Source organism: Megalops cyprinoides, chromosome 23, assembly GCF_013368585.1.
Source record: "Megalops cyprinoides isolate fMegCyp1 chromosome 23, fMegCyp1.pri, whole genome shotgun sequence".
Taxonomy (NCBI): domain Eukaryota; kingdom Metazoa; phylum Chordata; class Actinopteri; order Elopiformes; family Megalopidae; genus Megalops; species Megalops cyprinoides.
The window spans coordinates 16,570,041-16,590,845 of NC_050605.1; the positions used below are offsets into that span (position 1 = coordinate 16,570,041).

The window sequence follows — 20,805 nt, forward strand, 5'->3', positions numbered from 1 at the left end:
CACTACCAATGCCCCCTTGATCAAGGTGGTTCCCCTGAATTTCTTCAGTAGATATCCAGGATCATAAATGATGTTACTCTGCACAGGGGCTTTTGTCAAACAAATAATTAATCATTACACTTTGGTGTGTGTGTGTGTGTGTGTGTGTGTGTGTGTGTGCGTGTGTGTGTGTGCGTGTGTGTGCGCGCGCGCGTGTGTGTAGTTCACAGACAGTCACTTTGAAGGGATATATCTGATTAAAGGACGAATAAACTCTCAATGCCACTCTGTAAAAGTTTCACCATCAAGGATCTGAAGGAGAATAAATGAGTTTATCTGTGAGGTCATAATGATGTATAATATGACAACTCCTTTCTCCTAGCTTGGCTCAAGGAATGGCTAAACATCTTCAGCACAGTGATGTATCTACATCACCGGGGTTTTTCCTTTTGTTTTGTCTTGCTTTTTTGCTAGTCTGAGACCCCTGCAGTTAGTCTCCTGCATAGAGGTGGAACGGTAGGTGAGAAAATGCAAATACATCACAAAGAGCATCCTGGGAAGGACCTGTCATCAGTGCCAGGTAATGCAATGAAAGCACTTTCCCAGATCACTGAGGAAGCTTGTCAGTTAAGAAAACAACACAGGTAAATGCATCCTATACAAAATATTAAGCCAAAGGGTCCATAATATTGCTTCAGGTGTGTAGTTATAGAAAGTATGAAAAAAGCCGTATTCCGACATCAGTACATTAAAATGATATAATAGTTATGAAATTCACAGGAATAATAATAATAATATTTCTTTTACAATGTTTCCCTCTGAACACTTCCTCCCGACCAATCAGGTTTTCTGTCCACTGTAAACAGGCAAGATGTATTTGATGGCGAGAGATGCGCTGAGATATACTGACGTCACCAGCAGAAGGATGGAAGCAAGTTATGTGCACTTGGCTTCGGAGCAGACGGGAGAGATGGCGTCCAGGTCCCCATGAATAAGCAAAAAAAGAAAAGGAAAAAAGGATGCGAGACAGATAGCCGAGGGGCAGGACGCTGAAAGGGGAGTTTACCATCGCTATATTTTTTAAGCAAAACATCTTCAGGACTAATTTGAACCCGCATTTCTTAAGGATCTCATATTGGCGTGGAGCGTGGCAATATTTACTGATCTTTTTTTTTCCTAATCATTGCTCTGTTTTCATCTTCGTCCGATCACTGGGAGGGGAGGGTTTTGCGTTTGCTACAGCTGTTTCTGCCTCCGCCTCTCCGCTTTCCAACGTAGGGACGGCGAGACAGGAGAGAGAGAGAGAGCGAGGGGCGATGGCTGCCGGAGGAGGATGCGGGGAAACCGTGGATCAGTACCGGGCGGAGGTAGAGCGGCTAACCCGCGAGCTTGCGGAGGCTAACCGGGAGAAGATTCGGGCGGCGGAATGCGGTCTTGTCGTATTAGAGGAGAACCAGACTCTGAAGCAGCAATATGCCGACCTGGAAGCCGAGCAGGAGGCGCTGAAACATGAGTTGGAGCAGCTGCAGGAGGTACTGTAGGCTACTGTTTGTTGTCGACCACCTAGAGAGCTGTCATGATTTGATACAGAACCAGACATCAGTTGAACTTCATAAAGTGTTGCTCGCACTGCTCGTTAGCAGTGCGATAATGGATTGTTTCGGGGTTTTTTATTTGTTCATGAGTTGTTGTTTTTTTTTTTGACAATGGCTGGAGCTCTGATTGTGGGAGACGCGGTATTCTTTCCTCGGCAGGTCAGGGACAGGGCAGGGCCGGCTTTATCGCCAGAAGTGGAGCTTAGTTTAAGCGAAGCGGGCCAAGGTGTGCCAGAGAAAAGGCTGGATGCTTCTGATCTACTATAAAGTGCTGGGATTTTTCTAGCTTTCGGCCTCGTTTTCGGGAATGGTTGTATGGAGTCGCACCGGGTTGTAGATGCAGGTTTTTGTGTATGTAGAGACACCTATCCCTTGCTATCCCGTGTGTCTACTTACCAGGCACATAGGTATGCGCATCCTGCTGCAGTCTAGGCTTCTGGGAACTACAATGCCCAACACACGAGCGGGATCTTGGTTCCTGTGCATATGTATGGACATTTCTCCTGCAGCCGAATTGCAGAGATGCATTGATTCGGTACATGACGAAATACGGCATAGAATTTGACAAATGTAAATCGATTAAATCAGATCTGACAGGATGGGAGAGACGCTGGAACGGCGTCATCTGTTCAAAGCCAGTGTCTGCCTCAAATACTTCCTGTACACAGAGGATGGCTGTATTTATCTTTGCTCATGACTGAACAAGTGCATTACCTTGCAATAGTGTTGATGCTGGTTTGTCTCTGACTAGCGCATTGTTTCTAATTACTGTCTCTGTCTTAACAGGGTGGTGTGTATGGGCAGCTCATGATCCTACCAAGCATATCATCAGGGTTAGGGGCAATCCAATTTATAGCTTGTCAGTTTATGCTAGTTTAACTAATTTACCTTTAATTAAACCTGTCACACACCTCTGACCAATATCTTGTGTCGCTTGGCCTGTAGTGGCATTATAGTGGCTTTTATTTTGTTACCATTCATTGTGCAGTTGGTTTTGTTAGCTCTAATGTTAAATGATAGAAGTAAATATTAGAAAGGGATTGATGATGGCCTTGACCACTGGTGAGTGTGTAGTATTCTTGTTTACCTTTCTTTGTTGCAAACCTTGTGTGTGTTATATCTACCAAAAATGGCCACTTTCTTTTCCCATAATAAGACAGAAAGAAAAAAAAACTCAGGGTCAAGTCAGACAAATAATTTTGGAGGCATTGGGTAGCATTGCTTTGGAACAGTGCTTTTTCAGGTTGTGTAGGGTAATGTGTCCAACATTATTTACAATTCCTCGGTGTCATTTTGATATGGGTCATTTTAATCACTATTTTTGTTTTTTCACTGACTGATAGAGAATTTATTTGTTGTGTGTTTGGTCAACTTGCTGTTTTTATACACTTTAAGCCACATATAAGCATTTTAAAGTGTTTTTGTACTGTATGCATTAAAAGGTATAGGTTTAAGTTATATTATGCATACACATTGAATTAGCATGTAGTATGGTGTAACACTGCAAGGAATGGCAATATTGTTTTCCAGAGAGGGTGTAACGTGATGTGATGTCCTCATATTGTATAGAAAGGAGACTCTTTGAGCACCAGAACAGGAATGCAGTCTTTTTGTGTGTGCTGCAAATAATGTCACGTAAATAAGTTAATGTTTTGTGTAAAATGTTTTATTTTTAGTTTGTATATAAGCAGGTCACCCCCTGGCTGGATGATGTTTTGGTGCGTAGGATGAAATAAGTCATTGTATTGGAAGCCATTGTATACACACTGAAATGTGTGTTCCAGAGGTCAGAGCTCTCGCCCCAGCTGAAGGCATTGGGTATCAGCAGACAAGGGGAATGTGAGCAGTTATGCAGGCATAGAAGTACAGTAGCCTCTCTGTCGGTTTGGTTCGACGCTGGGGCCATGTGAAGCTGTATCTCAATTCTGTGTTCAAATTAGGTTAGATGGTGAGAGAAAGAAAATAAGGACACTGGGCCCAGGATCATTGTGGTTATTTTTATGGGAAGCCCTCTAAAAGGGCCTGGTTTTCAGGTCCACAATGTGCCACACGAACAGCATACCTTCCAAACCAGCTCTGTTTTACCTGTCTGTGCTATATGCCACCTTTGATGTGTGTGTAGTAAGCCTGTTACCCTGAAAGTGTTAGACAAAGACAAAAGGCTGTGTTGGAGAGCCATTACCTGTGTGCACCGCCTTACTCAGGCAGACAGAGTGTTGTCTTTTAGGGTGTCCTGTGTGGGTATGCGGGTGTGTGCACTGCTTGTCCAGGCATTTTAAAGATCAGCAAATCTGTGCAGGACCCTGTAAAGTGACTGTGATATTGACTGACCAGAGGCTGGGAAATAAATCTCTATGACGTGTAGCTGTATGACCTGAAACACCAGCAGTGCTGCTGATAAAAAAAGCTTCCGGGGCAGCTGGTCCTGGTGGCTCAGGTCTGTATTGATCCAACCATCTCATTAAGCCTTTTCATGAAGGAACTGTGAAGAGCACTGGTAGACCCCAGGACTGTGCTCCACAATACTGCCGGGGAATATTACTTGCTCCGTATAAAGATAAAACTGTTAAAAGTACCGTCCTTGAGTTGACACATCATACTGATACACATTGATATTCGTGCACATACTCGTCATAATAAAAGACCTTTCATAATATGAACACAGCATGTGTCGGCAGAACCGTTTGGTGACCTTTGGGGTTTTCAGTGATTGCTGTATTCCTGAGTCTGATGAGAGGATTTAGGTGAGTTTGTGTGAGTGTGTGTGAGTGTGTGTGGTGCCAGTGTTTTTGACGATTAGCTCTGACTCTGGATAAGCTCTGACTCTTTAGACTCATGCCAAAGGGCCACAGCCAGGACCAGGCATCTGGGCCAGAATGAGGTGGGGGGGGGTGGCTGGGGGGAGTGAGACCGGGATAGAGAGAAAGAGAGAGTGATGAGATGAAGCAAGGAGAAAGGGAAGTGGGGTAGAGCGAGAAGTGGAGCAGAAGGGGGGAAAAAACAGAGAGAGAGGGGCAGGGTTCAGTAGCCGCGGGGAAGATTCTGGAGGGCGGCGCTCTGACAATGCCGTCGTCCCGGGCGACAGCAGGAGCGCGCTCAGACGGTGCTCTGCGTGAGTAGTCTGCCCTGGCTCCTCTGTGTGAGCTCATTGTGGACATAATGATGCGGGTGAGGAATTCAGTGTTTGTCTCCAGAGCATGACGGCCCAGCTTTGAGCGTTTCACCCGCTGGGAGGCGAGAGGCGTGCGGTGGTTACAGTGGGAGATAGATTTAACTTTTCATAGAAATGTCAAGTCAGACTTGATGAGCTGAAAAAAGAGGGGCTCAGCTGGTCATCTTAAATGGCAAAATTGTGTTTCCTGGGAAGCAGGAGCATTTTCAGCCTTTCAGAGTGTTACATTTCAGAATTATGAAAATACAAAAGCTGTAAGATGTCATGTTGGGCATTGCAGTACATCTTTTTTTGTTATGTTTTTGTTTCTTTAATTTTGCATTCTGTTTGATAGTGCCCAAGTGGTTTTATTTTACATATTTGTGTTTTTTGCATTTTTCTGAGAAAAGTATTGCCTACACTAAGAACTGTGATCACTGAATAGGCCTCACAAGCTTCCAAGCTAACAATGCATTGGATGGGAATTTTGATCAAGACAATTTGGAAGGGGATGTTTGTTACTTATGATTGCCATCAGACATACATGATGTGATCTATTTGGTGTGCTGCATTTTCTTTTAATTGAAAAACTACAAATAGTCATATTCGATGACTCAAAAACCAGTATACATGGTTACCATCTCAAATCTTTCACATTCACACATCTTTTGACCCAGAACCGTTGTTTTTTGTGCCAAGAATTGATCTGTCCTCATAAGCATCAGTTGATTCCAGATTAGTCATTTACAGCTAATTAATTGAATAATTCATTTAAATGGCATGCAATTTACTGTACGTACGATTATCGATTGAAGTCATTTTATTCTGCAGACTGGCAAATTGCGCGGCAGTAATTTGTTATTTAGCATGCAGATGAGTTTCTGTGCTCCTATATTCGTTCATTTGTTTATTATATCAAACATGTGTGCATGCAGGCAGGGCCGGGCTGCTGCTGACTGCGCATCAATCTGAAGGTCAGTGTGGAGACATAACAGAGTGAAGGATAATAAGATTGCCTGGAAAAAAAAACAGTGAGGGCCATTAAATGGGGACGGTGATGGGAAGACGTCTCCAAACGCAGACCCCCCCCCAGAGGTCTGACTCAGGCGGAAAAATGACCATGCTGGTGACCACAACAATTAAGAGCGGCTGCCCGGAATGGGGCGGCAGTGACACAGACACCTTTGTGACCACGTCATTGACACCATTGTGACATCATTTCTGTTGAGAAATGGAACACTGTTTGTAAAACAGTTTTACTTTGCACTCATTTTCTCTGTGTCCAAACTTGACCTTTTATTTCTAATGTTCTGTTAAATTGAAAAGAATTGTGTTGTGGTATAATATGGCAATGTATGGCAATATTTCAATGGGCAGAAGCTGGGTAACAGAGTGGAATATGGTGGGGTGTTACTATGCATGTTTTGCATCTTTTGGGTCTTTTAGCGCTTGTTAAGATAGAGTGAGTTATGAACTATAGTGCATAGTAGTGCATTTTGGCCAAAAGCCTGGTTGCCCCTGCCAAGAAGCTGAATCTTCATCATTCCAGCATGACAGTGATCCAAAGTCTCAAATGAAATGATTAACTGAGCACAAAATACAGTGAATGTTCTCAACCGATCATTTCAACCCCCAGACCTCAGTCCAGTCGAGCATTTGTGGTTCTTATCTCAAGAAAGCAGTTCACAAATGAAGAGCTGAAGAACCTCGAACAATTCTGCCAAGAAAAACGGACAAATTCCCCTCGTCAGAAGCGCATGAACGTCATAAAAGGGAATAAAATTTATTATTTGGGAATAATGACTTCCCTCTGTGCAGTGGTATTAAGAGTAAAATATAAAACTTAAAAAAAAATTTAAAGATGTCAAATATTGATGTTGTTTTCTTTAAACTCTGTTTTGTTCCTTTTTAGTCAGGGGCATGAATAAATGTAATAATATGAGGGCTCTACCCCATTGTAAAATTAATTCATATACCCCTAAATATCACTCCACTGTAATTATGAAAGAAAACTGTGGTGTTTCTCAGGCCGTCTTTGTTACTGAAATCATTGCTGACTGTAGACATTTAAAGACTGTAAATGTATCATTTTCAATGTCTGTCCAGGCAGTAATTATTGCACCACGCTCTCCCACTTCTCGCTCCTAACAGCTCCTCTCCTCTCCTCATTTAGTCATTTCGTTCCCACAAAGCCAGTTCAGTATTTCATTTAGACTGAAAGAACTTTATTGATTAAAAATTTAGATGTGCAGCTTGTGAAAATGTGTTACAGTCCCCTGAGAGCGAACGCTCACCTAATTCACCTGGTCCATTTTTTTCTTCTTTTTTTTTTTAACCCCATTTCTCTCTTGAGTGCTTTGAACTGTTCCCTCTCTCTGGTAGAAATCTGTTGGACATGCAGAACTTCCCCGGGGTTTAGGATTGTGTGCTGGGTTCTGATGCAGTGGTGAGGCGAAGGGAGGGCCAGGATGAGCTGAAGGACGTGGCATAGACGTGGTGTTAGTGAGTGCCACTGTAATGACAGTCTGCATGCTTGTTAACAAATTCATTTCCAGGCCTGTGGCTGTCAGAGCAGCAGGGAAGCTCTGCAGCCTGACTGATCTTAAAAGCAATGCAGGTGGCGTCCAGCAGCAATTCAGTTCGATTCAAATGCAAAAATAAGTAAGACCGTATCAGGAGAGACGGCGGGAGGTGGACCGCGCATCGGGCCGCTTCTCAGCTCATGAATACTCATGCGGTCTTCAATAGGATTGCTTGTGAAAGCAGGCTCATTGATAGTCATGTGAAGGAGGTGTTCATTGAACTGCCGTGTGGAAGTTCAATCATTAGATCATCGGTCAAAAGAAAAGATGCACTCGCTGGTTAGACTAATTACGGATAGCACTGCTTCAGTGAAGAAAGGCTCTGGTTGGACATGTCTTCCTATGCAATAAAAGGGGCTACTCTATTTAAGGGTTCATAGCTACTTGTGTTACATCTTCTTTAGCTTGTATTACAGTGTTGACCAGAGCGTACCTCAGTAGCTATGCTCACAGGCCTATTTTACTGGCAGTCTAAGATGGAGGAGATGAATTTAGCTTTGAATTTGGCAGAAGACTGCCTCTTCCATTCTGACATGCTCATCTGCTTGTTAGATCTTGCTAGCTGTACATGGAGTGTGCCCAGTGCATTAAAAAGTCATTGCAGCTTACAGTGGCTTGCATGGCCTATAGGGGCAGGCATATATAAATTATATATACGCACAGCTATAGATGTATGCGTTTCTCCTTATTGCCCTTCACTGTCTTTCTGTCATCTTAAACTTTTTAAAGGGCCTATGTGGGTAGTTATATTGTTTTTATTTTCCATTTTCTAGATGTTTCTGAACAGACACGTTCTGTACATTTTATTGTGTGGTAGTCGGCATTATAAATGGCTTCTGTGGCTGTCTGGGCTCTTTTGGAATCGACCCTACAGTGCACTTCTCAGGAAGAAAACCTCTCTAGTTTACACAGAAAATCTTGTTTTTTTTTTGTTTTTTTTTTTGAGGCTTGAATTTGATCTTGTAAAGCTTTTAACAGAGATAAAACCGAAAGACCAGGAGCAGATTTTTTTTTTTTTGCAGTGTTTTGGTTCCGGCACTGTGCAGATGTAGACGTGAGATAAATCAGGCCGAGTGAGCGATTTGTCTGGGTCAGTTGTTGATTGTTGAGATTTTGAATCTCTTTGCTGTAGCCCATTTCCAGATTCTTTGCTTCTCTGGTGTTGGTACTCTTTGTCTGATACCCCTACCCAGAACAACAAATATGGCCTGAATCTTATATAATCTGCTCAGAAGGCTGAATATTTGGTGAAGCTTCTCAGGGTTTGTAGCTTCTTCAAGGATTCAAAGGCAGTGCTACAGTTGAGAGCCGGTGGCCTTCTGGTTTCATACCCAGTTCTTCCTGCACTACCCACTGTAGTGCAGGAAAGTCTGACATGCTGATTATTAGTGGGATGGAAAGCAATGAATGGTAAGCCATCTCAATGACCGCAGTGTAACACCAGCTCTTACTGTTCTTGTGGACCAGTCTGTAGGTATTCATTCTCAACTTAGATTAATTGTAATCCTCCAAATAGTATGAATATATTTATTTTTCAACTGGTACTAATTTACCTACCCAGGGCAATGTCCAAGCACTAAATATGATGTGCAGATTGCAAGTAGCAAATAAGCATGTGTAGTAGAGTCTGTGTATTAGTATATGAAAGGCAACAACATAACCAATCTCATTCAATGAAAACACAAATCCCTAAATGTAACCACAGTATAAATCATAATTGTAACAAGATGTATGGCGTAAATACAGCTAACAACAATGGGCACAATGGCCAGGGATTCGGGCTTCCCTTTTAGCTTAATCTGTAGATTATGGCAGATTTGAGTAAGAAACCCATGGAAAAATGATTCCAAGGGCATGTGCTTTCTCGCTGGAGCTGCATCAGCAGGGGGTTGGCCCTGGTCCTTAAGGGCCCTGTGGCTGCCCTCTTCCTTGAGTCTTGGTGACTTTATTGGGTCAGATGGAATTCTTCCCGGAGACTGAATGTAAGTGGGTAAATGAGTCTTACTCCACTTTCCCTTGGCTGGCAGCAGAGGCCTTATGGCCAGAGTTTACCACAACATCTGATGGGAGCTTGTGTTTTCAGCTTGCATTTATTCTTTCCCATCACAGTGTGTGCTGTTTTATTTGTCTGTTTTATAATTAACTCTTAAACCTTTTAGATATTGTTACATTTAAATGTTCTTGTAGCAGTGCCCAAATCATTCTCCATCTGTCCCTGGCTACAGATTTTTTTCCCATTGATTTGCCATGTTTTTGCTCTCAATGTAAATGGTGTACATGGTTCACTTAACAATTGAAACGGGCCCCTTGACATGAAAAAGTGGTTTTGATCGATTTTGTACTTTATGTCAATCTTACATACTTACTGTATGTCTTCGTCAGTCTGTGTGTTTGTGACTGTGTGTGTGTGTGTGTGTGTGTGTGTGCATGTGTGTGTGTGTGTGCATGTGTGTGTGTGACTGTGTGTGTGTGTGTGTGTATTTTCAAATAATGTTCAGTTGCAGCTTTTGTTTAATGCACCATATTAAATCTGCTGGTAATTTTGCAGTGAAAGAATGCATGTTTCCTGAAAAGAGGTGCTGAGATGGTGAAGGGGTGTGGAGGACAGAGGGGGAAAAAGGAGAGAAAGGAGAGTCATGCCTCCATCCTGGGTGGGTGACTAATGAAGGACATGGCGTGTAGCTCACCTCGCGCACTCCTCTCTGACAGCACAGCCTGATTTACCAGCCTCACCAGCAATTGATTCTGCGTTCTGCACACCTCATTCTTTTATTCTTCTGCCACTCTGCAATATCGGAGTCATCTTCAGCCTCCTCAGCGCTGTCTGACGACAGCACCTAGAGAGGAGACCACATGTCCACGTGCCCCCCACCCCCCACCCCATGTCCCAGTGTAGCGTTATTTTGGAATAAAGATAGCATTTGGCCACTCCCATTTGCTTTTACTGTGTTAGTCCTCGGTCTGCAATATATATCAAGTGTTCAATGTATATAAGGTATGCTATGTATATTAGGTGTTCAATGTACATAAGGTATGTGATATATATCAGGTGTTCAAGGTATATAAGGTATGTGATATATATCAGGTGTTCAGTGTATATCAGGTGCACAATATAGAGTTCGTAGTAGGAAAGAAATTTGTAGAATTGGTGGTTGATAGCAGTGGCATGTTTGGAATTACCTTCTTCTGAAATCTCCGGTTCCTGAAACATGATGTACCCATTTGATTTTACCTGAATGCACTCAAATGCTTGAGATCAGAAGAGCTTTGCTGAGGAGGATACATTCACTAGACCCATATTCTTTGTAAGTGACCACACATCTGTCATTTGAACTTAAATGAATTTAGCTTAAAAGCAGTAATGAAATTTATTAAGCTTTAATATGTTGTAACAAGGATTATTGTATGGGTTTTGCATGACTGGTTACACGGTAGACAAAACCGTTTGGTGATGTTGTGTTAAACAAATCTTCCTCCTAACCGAATAATTGGTTCTTCCTGCTTGAGCTCAGCCTATCCGCAGCAAAGGGAAAGAAATGACATTGTTGCCGAGTGACTGCTATGCTAATAAATAGCCGGGGATGGGTCAATGCTAATTAGCTTGCTTTGTGAACTGCCTGCCTGCAGATTTTTTCTTAGGGAGGTATTTTTAGACTGGTTTTTTGTTTGTCATTTTTCTTTGTTTGTGCAGTTTCTGTTTGCTTTTGTTCGTTTTAATAGGCTATGCCCAGATGGAAGGAAGTATACTGATTTTTCGGTAGAAAAGAAATAAAGAGGATAAAACCTTTGTCAGAGAACCACACCCTGTGTGGGCGGACTCTACATTCGTTCCTGTTGTATGCACATGCCTGCCACCCAGGACCTCAGTCCTTTCTGAATGATTAACATGTTACTGTTGAAGCAGATCCTGTGGTTCTGGAGGATAGGGGCATTAATTTTCTCATTGGCATCTACAGTGTGAACCAAGCCATGTGGCACCGATGGCCTCCCTCTCAGTCGGTCTGCTTTGCCACATTTGAAAGCAGCCGGTGGGGTTTGGGTTGTGATAAACCGTTCTGGGGGAAGGCAATGTGGAGGCATTGATACAGTATCTCCTCCAGGGAGTAAAAAAAATAAATAAATAAATAATAAAATCTACCCTTCGTTCCCATTTCTTTTACATTTATTCCTGTGAATATGAATGAGCCCGAGAAATTGTTCTGAGGCCTCACACTGTATCAGCAGGACCGGTTTCATCTCCCGTTCCAATTTTGTTTGTAAAGTGCACCCGGCGCACCGGAGATGGAATTTCAAATTGCGCGCATCTGGTTTGCTTCGGTCGTAGGAGCCCCGGCCTGCTTGCTACTTTACCGTTTGCGCTGCAGGCATGTTTCCCTGGGGATTTGACCTGGTAGAATCCCTCCTCATTTCATTGATGCACAACGGACCAATCGACCCACCCCAGAATTGAAAGATCAAGCTTTGTTCCTCTTTTAAGGTTAGTATTTTCACATTCACTAAGGCACTGAGTCACTCATCGGCGTGCTGTGGGAGGCTGTAATGAGTGTCTGGTTATACACATCAGGAGTGAGAGTGAAGAATGCAGAGCCTGATGCATTAGGCAGAATTTTGTTGCCTTGTTATAGCCTTGGCCGGCACAGCTCAAGTGGGGGCATCAATACACGGCTACGCTGTGATGTAATTCCCAGATGGCCTGTCTCTCGACAGGAAGCCGGAGAGTCTCTGCTGTTGCCATCAGACGTGGTCCTTTTGTCTGTCAGTTAACTGAAAGCTGTGTTGTTGTTACCTCTGCAACCACCAGGCAGAGTGGAGCTTGTGTGCTCGGCACTCCACGTCTGTCTGTTGGTTTACCTGTTTGCCCACCCATTGAAGGAGTAAGTTAAAACGGCATTGATGGATTTGGATGAAAGTCAATGAAATTGTTGCCATTGGAACAAGGAAGAAGTCCATTTTTGAACGGCTGTGCTAATTCTTAAGGGCAGCAGGTGAACCCAGTCTACACAGTTCTACTCCATCCTCGCCACAGAGGAGCTATTGTTGCTGGGAAGTATAGGCAGTTCACAGCCATCAGTTGCCTCTCTGTAGGTTCCACTAGCATTGTGACATCACCGCTGTGGCCCCAGATGTAGCCCCACCTGGATGTGCACAGTGCTGAGCTGACAAAGCCGCAGCATGGAGGAGTGGGTGCAGAGACCAGACCTCTGATTGGACAGTTGAACAGAAGGTTCAGATCCCGTTGGGAGAGCACTGCTGCCGCATTCCACAGTTAAATGCTTCACAAACCTGTATCCCACCCCCCCCCACCCCCCCAGAGCCCCCTACCCTCCCCTGTCGAGCACATGAGCTGGAGTGCATGAAACTGAGTAATGTCAAGGTCACATGTAGCCTTAATACAGCATTGTGTCAGGAGTTTATAATGCGGTCTAAACCACATCCACACACATCACAACAGCATTGTGCCAAAGCTTATTTCCAGTGCAGCAAACATGTGGATATTTAAGTCATAAAAAATGGATGACAAATCAGAAATGCATTCTTAATTGCGTGTAACATTGTGTATGTAATATTGATGAGGCGCTGCTCTACCTATAATTACCTCCATGCAGCTGTCTGTGGTGACTTGATTGTTGCTGTGTGTGTCTGTGCTTATGGCCTGTCTGTGGTGACTTGATTGTTGCTGTGTGTGTCTGTGCTTATGGCCTGGTCTGTAGCAGGGAGACTGTGGCTGTCTCGTTGTCTCTCTGTTGATGTCATGGTTGCAATCTCTTCCTTATTAGCTCTTTCATCTGGGCAGCGACATGATTTGTTTCGCCATATTAGTGGAACGGATGGAGGAAGGTGATTAGCATCAAAGCACTCTTTAACAGACCTCTTTAGAGACACTGCAGACTCATTTAGCCCCTGATGGTAGCGACAGCACGCCAGCAGAAAGCCATGCGTTTGTAATATCTGTAATGTTTAAAGGAAAGTGAAAGGATAGTTAACCAGCGATGGAGACATGTAGCAGTGACACTTGGACACAGAAACAGATAAACAGATGGAAATGTCCATCACCCGTGTTCAACACGACATCTCATATGTGTGGCTGGGGACAGGAAAGGCTCTTTACAAGTCATTCTTTTTCAGGGTGCAAATAAAGGAATATGTATCAGGAAACGTACATGAGATAAAATGGACCATTTTGACTTGTTCTGTCCCTCACTCTCCTCCTCTTTCACTCATTCTTGTTAATTCTCATTCATCGTTGTTCTTGGTCACCTGTTCTTGTCCAAGCAAACACCAGCACTGATAATAAAGGAATAAAGGAATATGTGTCAGGAAACATACATAACGTTGTTGTGTTCTCTTGCCCTGAAGGTTGAAATAATGTAATGCAGAGAAAGCCAGCTGCTCTTTGGTCCAGGTGACCTCTGCTGAATAGCATACGGAGACTGAAGGTATCTGTAAGTTGTACAGGTACTGGACTGGACTTGTTCTGTCTCTCACTCTCCTCTTCTTTCTCTCATTCTCTCTGTGCTGTTCTTGGCCACCCGTCCTAGTGCAAGTAAACACCAGCAGTGATGACTAGCAGTGGGTGCAGGGTTTGAATTTGGGTGTAATTCTACAGATCTACAGACTCCATCCCACAGTCACTTCAAAGCCCGGTAATTTTATCTTCGTCTGGCTTTGCAAATAGCGTCAGTGTAATGTGAAAATTGTCCCGGTGAAGCTCAGGATGTACAATAATGATCAAATCCCCCTGCTTGTAGAAGATGAATAATCTCGTTAGCCGAGCCGGCTCGCAGTGTTTGTGAGGGTAGATGAAACGGTCTGCAGCGAGTCTTATTCCTCGCGCAGGCGAGGTGTGATTGGTGTGAAAGGTACACAGACGGAATTAAATTCTCTCATGTCTGCACTGACCAAAGGCTGAAAAATACAGGGGGGGTGTTTCACCTTTTAAGGCTGACAGCTCGAGAAGGCTGCTCTGAAATAGAGGAGCAAAGGAAAAGCACTCAGCGCTAGTGATTGATGGCCCATTGGCTCACCCAGTCCGTGTTCAGTAACCATCTCCTATATTTATTGCGTGCATCATGTTCATAAACAGCGCAGCCTGACGCAGGCCGTGGCTGACGACGGGAGCTTAGCCTTCAGTGCACATGTAGCTGCCTGTGCAATGCATTATGAATCCCACAGAAAGACTGGCTGAAATCACTTTAGTTCGGCCGCATAAAAAGCGTGGAAAGTCAGAGCTCTTATGCCTCTTATGAAAACAAGGCTTTTTGGTGAATAATTCATTGTGGTCGGTGACGTAATGCTTCTTCTGCGGGTTAACTCTTTGTCTCTGCATCATTGAAAGATGTTCAGTACACTCTGCAGTCCTTCAGATTTCTGAGGTCTTCTTTGTATCTTTAAGAATAAAAACATGTTCAGATATTTTCTTACAATGCATCTTTTCAACAACTCCGCTGATTGCGGGGGGAAAAAAAGAGAAGTCGTGCACTCTAATACCCCAAAGGTTCTTAGGGCTTATTAATGATTATGCATCAGTGTTTCAGCACAACCGGTGCCTTTGTTAGGGTGTGATGCCGGTTCATTACCGCCTCTATGAACTCGGGGAACTCTTGAGGCTCTAATGAACAAGCATTACGTCTGCAACGAAGGCCATCGCTGCACGGCCGGTAATGAACATGCAGTGACTTGGGAGCATCGGAATGCGCGGCTTCTCTTTTATTTTCCTAATTGCCAGTTACCGGTCAGCCCCGCACCTTGCTGATTTGATGGTTGCCCCCTCCTCAGTTCGTGCTTCAGTGATGAAGCTGATGTCATGCTCAAGCAATCTTGCGAATGTCAGCCCCAGACCAAAACAATCAAACCGGCCCGTTTTTGATCACTGTAAATGACTTATTAATATGTTTATACATATGGGTAAAATGTTTGAGAGGTGCTTGCTTTTATTCAAGGGTAGTATTGTCTATCTATGTAACATGCTGTCCACGTTAAGGAGAGATTTTTTTGCTGCCACATTGCATTATAAGCTCAATAGTTTCCTCCACATCACCCCTGCTGTTGCTTTCTCCATACTGGTCACTAATTTAGCTTGGCTTGATTAGTGGTGTCACTTACTGATTTTTACTATACCAGCCATGTTTTTAGAGCTAGAGCACTTTCTGTATCCCAAGGGCTCCACTCCTGGAGTACCCGTGCACACACCAAAAATAAGTTCAGTTTTAAGATTTCACAAGGAAAGGAAGAAATGTGAGCGGGAGAAAGAGAGAGAGAGAGAGAGAGAGATGTGTGAGGAGAAGGGAATGGGGGTGGAGAGGAAGGTAAAAGCGAGACGTTGAGAGGGAGGGAGAGAGCAAGGATCAGAATATGATTATGTCCCTCTGCTCTTTCTTCCCCCTCGCCTGTTTTTACAAGAACAAAAGGAACACTTGGGGGGTGGGGGGGTGCTAGGCTTCAGCGAGGGACATGTGGGTTCATAAATCCTTCTTTTCTGGCAAGTAAGAAAGCAAGCATTGCGGGTCCTATGTATTTCCCATCCTCCTCCTCCTCCTCCTGCTCCTCCTCCTCCTTAGAGAAGAATCGATACTGGATGGGTCACCCCCCACCCCCATCCCCACCCCCTACAGCCTCTCCTGGAGGAAACTGTAGGAACAGTGTTCTGTGTCCCAGGCATTTGAGGGAAATATGTGTATAGATTTGCCTCCTTTTCAAAAAACTACTGTGTTTGACATCTGCTGTGTGGCAGAGCTTGTATTCAATTGTATGTGAAAAATTCACACGGCCGAGAAGCTTAAGTGCATGCTTTTAATGCTTGAAAGCCACAGAAATACATTACTGCATGTGGTCCTTCCTCCGTGCCAGAAAAGTACGAGGTGAATCGGGTTCAGTTTGAAAATGCTGTCCCTGTGGCTTCATATGGAGATAGCATATCTCCACCTGTTCTGAGATCAGTGGCACGCGCAGTGTCACCACCCTGCTGTACGTGCTGTTCGACCTTTGTGTGTTTCACCTTCGCATTGTAGGTGGTTGTGCTTTTGTCTGTCCCTTTTCTCTCTTTGCCCCTCTGTACGTGCTCTCAGAATACAGATAAGAGCTAGTGTAGCCGTTTACTTGGAGGCTGAGAATAAAATAGGGAGCAAAGTGCTGTGCACTACAACAGGAAAAGATACATCAATAATACCACATGCTTAACAAATTTTCAACAGTGTTAATTCTTTGGGGATAGGGGATTACACCATGCATATCAAACAGAGAGAAAGAGAGAAATAGACAGACAGATGGATAGTGCAGAAAAAAGAAATGTTAGCATTGTCCTTTCCTATAAGCCTGATTGGCTTGCTTCTGTCCAAACAAATTGTTATACACAAAGGAGAGTGTCCAGGTTTTAGAGGATCTTGTTTTGCTCTGTCTTTGTTCAGCCCTGCCAGGTGAGGGTCTTAAAAATGACTCAGTCTGTGAAAGCTTCCTGGGGTGTTCTTTTGAGGAAAGCATAATTTTTAAAAAAGCTTTTTTTTTTTTTTTGCTGTAGTGAAAGTGATTCCTGAAAGAAATGTAGGCTCCTGTGCCCAGAGGATGGTCTGTATCGATTGGTGCCTTATTTTAGGCATGTCTCCCTCCAACTTGGACGGGGACTGCGGGAGAAAATGCGTGCTTTCAAAATAAAATTGTTTATGTCACAGGCATAAAGCCTCAGCTGGGCTGTGCTTTAGTCTGAGGCCATTTGCTGCATCCTTTCACCACCAATCAATTGCAGCTCTCTGAAGGTAACCCACATTCCAGTAGCCCTAAGCTGAGCGTGAGGAGAAAGGAGGAGAACAATGGAGCAATGAGTATACATAATGATGCAAAATAACAATCCATTACAGCAATAGCAATGTAACTTTGCTGGATACTACCATACAAATAGTGCTTAAAACGATCTGAAAGAGCTACACTACGCTGTCAGAATTTAATATAGAAATACTGATGTTCGGCCCTCAATTAAGTAAGAAGTGTAACCTTAGCAGATCAATGTTATGCGTGAATAAGATGGCATATTTTTTAAGCACAGAATAATCAGCCATAATGAAGTTAATTGATTTACATCAATAACATGACTCAGTCCCGTACAACAATGCTATTGATCTGAATCATGCTTATTTCATAAAGACATGTGTATGTATGTACTATATACCGTAAGTGCTATAAAATATACTGTATATACAGTGGCTTTATACAACAGATACAGTAGTGTATACCATATAAAGCAGACATCCCTTGGATTGGATCATGGATGATTACTGGCAGACCAAGGCAGGTGGGGGCAGACTCCAGCTGTGATCTGAGTCTCATTAAAAACAGTCCTGGAGAGAAGAGGGTGGATAGATTAATAATCCAAAAGGCCCTTATTCCATTTTAATGACCCCAGATAGAATTGTCCTTTGAACAAAATCGACTTGGTCCCGTCCCCCCTGCTGTTGCTGAATATTGCATCCAGGTCGGGGTCAAAGTCTCAGACAGTGACACCCCCTCCCCAAGCGAGAAAATGAACCCACCGGAGGTGACTTTAAATCATCCTCTTCTGCTTTCATTGATTGTACCATCCAGCATATCAATTAATTCTGGTAGTTGTATGTTTATGTTTTTTGTTGGTTTTAGGGTTTTTTTTTTCCCGTTTGTTTCAGAGGCCAGAGTTTAATTGACAGACATTACCTCTGTGTTATGTGTTTGCTAGCTGATGGCTCTTATTTTTCTTCCAGTAGTCCTCACTAGTCTCCCACCCTTTTGTAGCAGTGTGAAGTGTGTGTGGCGTTGATGAAGACATGTATGACAGCCAACATGTCCTGGTCTCCTGGTGATTCAGTCCAAAGGTGCAGTAGAACTAGTGGTCATATCATGGTGTGAATGATCTGGTCTGCTTGGAAGTAATGGTCTGGTAGTGCTGACATCATTCCCGGGTAGTGCAGAAAGCACTTGACCCTCCCTGAGGGCCAGTGAAATGGTGTATTGGTTGGGAGGGCGTGTTGTTTTGAAAGAGCGTCGGCACTGCAGTGAGTCTCTCTCTCTCTCCCTCCCTTTCCCTCATTCTCTTTGTCTTTATCCTTTCCCTCTCACCGTCTCTCTGCCTCTCTCTCTCTCTCTCTCTCTCTCCCCCTTCCCTTCCTCCCTCTCCCTGCTTATTTCCTCCAAACTCCCCTCTCTCTCTCTTCTGCCTCCTGCTCTGTGGCGCCCCATGTGTGGCCCGTCCTCGACGGAGCGATTAGCTGCCTAAGAGTGAGTATCTGTCGGAGCAGCTGCCGCATACTGATGACACAGGGTGGTGGGCACCGATGCTGTCTCCTAGTCCTCTCTGACATTATCTTGCAAGTACAGATCTGTGTATGAGAGAGCTGTCTGGTATCTGACAAGGACATCCATTGGGTTGCAGGCTAATGAAAAAAAAACATGCAATTCTTGACAGCACATCATAAAATTGTTCAGTGTAATTTAGTGTGTAATGCGCAATGCTGTGCAGTGTCAGAGACGCTTGTGGTTTGTTGTTTTTCTTCTTCTCTAATTTCTGGCCGTTGGGCTTTCAGAAGGATGACAATGCAGCCATAGTGGTGGGACAGTGATTCTTCACAAACGCCTATAATGGGTGGAGTTAAAGACAGTATGTGCTGTCAGTCATTGGCTTGTCTGAACACATCACAGGACACTGTGACTTGTGACTGGACACTCCAGAACACTGATTGGTTCAAATCAGTCACTGCTGTCTCTTATTGGCTCCATCCATTCCGAGGTTAATACAGCCTCACTCTCCTATCACTAGGCAGCCGTGTGGCGAGTGAGCGGACTCCAGGTGCCTGTGGTGGCAGAGTCAGGCAGGGGGGCACGGGGGGGTGCAGGGGCCCGTATGTAGGACGTGAGTCCGGGACAGGCAGCTGAGGACACTAATGAATCACATTGTTTATGGAGAGCTGGAAGTGCAGGCCTGGAACGCAGCCCCGGCCATCATCTGTAATCATGTGGCCAGATTTACTCCGGGTCTGTCTGACGTTTAATAGGACAGGCAATCTCTGAAAGCCTAATAACGCTAAAAAACACACCCAAGCGCACCGTAGTTCTTTAGCTCCATGATTAATGTCTCTGCGTTGCGGGCTGCGCTTTGAGAGCGCCTGCTACACGTGGCGCAGTGAAAAGAGCGTTATTAACAGCTAAAGGAGTGTATTTATTACAGCAGTTAGCAGTCTGACTCCTGTACAATGCACCTTTAAAATGAATCCGGGAGAGCTGCACTCCAGACCCGGGCGCAGGACCTGGTGTGAGAATAGCGCTGCCAATCTGAGCTGGACGCACAAATTCCAAATGCTGACCTGCCCAGTGATCACACACAACCACACTGTGCTGTTGTGGTAGCAGAGAAAAGTAGGTGCGATTAGCCTGAGACCCAGTCACACAGGATTGGCTGTGTCCGTCAAACCAGGCTGCGATCGCCACAGTGCCAGGACTGACTGTGGGGAACGAGTAGTCTGTCAAAAAAAAAGATCCAGCTCAATCGATAAATACTGCTTTGTGTTTTTCTGTTACAACCACGCATTGCATTTAATCCCAGTTTTTTTGTGATATTGTAAATTTTTCTAACTATTATCGCCTTGGTTCTATCTCCCAGTAATAGCGACAGGACATCCATTCGTATGACTGGGGTTTAAAATATTGGGCTCTCCTGTGGTGCTGAGATTTCACGCCTGTGATTTACTTCGCCCTCTCTTGGCAGCAGTGTGGCAGCAGAGCACCTCCCCGCCTTTATATGAATTCCACAGCCCTCTGCTCCATGCCCTCCTCGAGACACCGTCTGCCTCCGCTCACATCGAGAGACCGAAACTCCACAATCTCCAGCAGTAGAAATCTTAGTCTCCCACTGAGTCATGTTCATGAGTGATGAAACTGGCAGGGCGGAGCTACCAGGAACCCTGCGTTAAAAGCACTCCCCAGCTCACAGCCCGGTTTAATTGCCATGCTTCGGCCTCTGGCAGCACGCCCCCCGCCCTCCGCATTCACGTGAAAGCCGCAGCAAAAGAGCTCGCATTGTCTCTGATGCAGCCACCGACTGGCCCGGACCTTTAGGCAGGCGTCTGTGTGCCGGCCCAGTCATCAACCTCCCCTTTTAGGTCCGTCAGTAAGCTGACCGAACGCTGGTGCAGTCATACATATGATACATTCGGACAGAGCCGCCCTCCTAAAATGACAGTCCACACCGGGAGGCTAGTCGCTTCACGCTACAGTGTGATTAGTGGTTTTCTCTGGAGTTTAAACAAGCAGATGAAAAGGCTGAGGACCAAGACAGAATCTTTTTTTTCAGTGCTTTGAACCTCAAAATGGGTGGAGCTAGCAGCTCATTGATTTGAACAAATCAGCAAGTGCTTTATTCTAGAAAGGAAGGTCTTTTTATTAGTGCATGCCAGTCAGTGATTAACAGCAAATGGTAGCCCACATGGTGTTAATGAAGCCTCTCTTCCCCATCACTTCATTTTCACTTCAAAGTAGCCTCTAA

At 44.4% G+C, this 20,805-nt stretch overlaps 1 protein-coding gene across 3 annotated transcripts in view; it reads left to right on the top strand.

Moving 5' to 3' along the window:
• The first annotated feature begins 899 nt into the window (after nucleotides 1-899).
• The window catches only part of bicd1a (bicaudal D homolog 1a), a 54,431-nt gene continuing 34,525 nt past the window's right edge, over nucleotides 900-20,805 (top strand). For 2 of the 3 annotated variants that reach the window (XM_036518013.1, XM_036518014.1), the window contains exon 1: nucleotides 900-1,511. In XM_036518013.1, the coding sequence (XP_036373906.1) occupies nucleotides 1,296-1,511 (216 nt within the window). In that variant the 5' untranslated portion in view covers nucleotides 900-1,295. The remainder of the gene's footprint in view (nucleotides 1,512-20,805) is intronic. The other variant, XM_036518015.1, reaches the window with a different exon arrangement.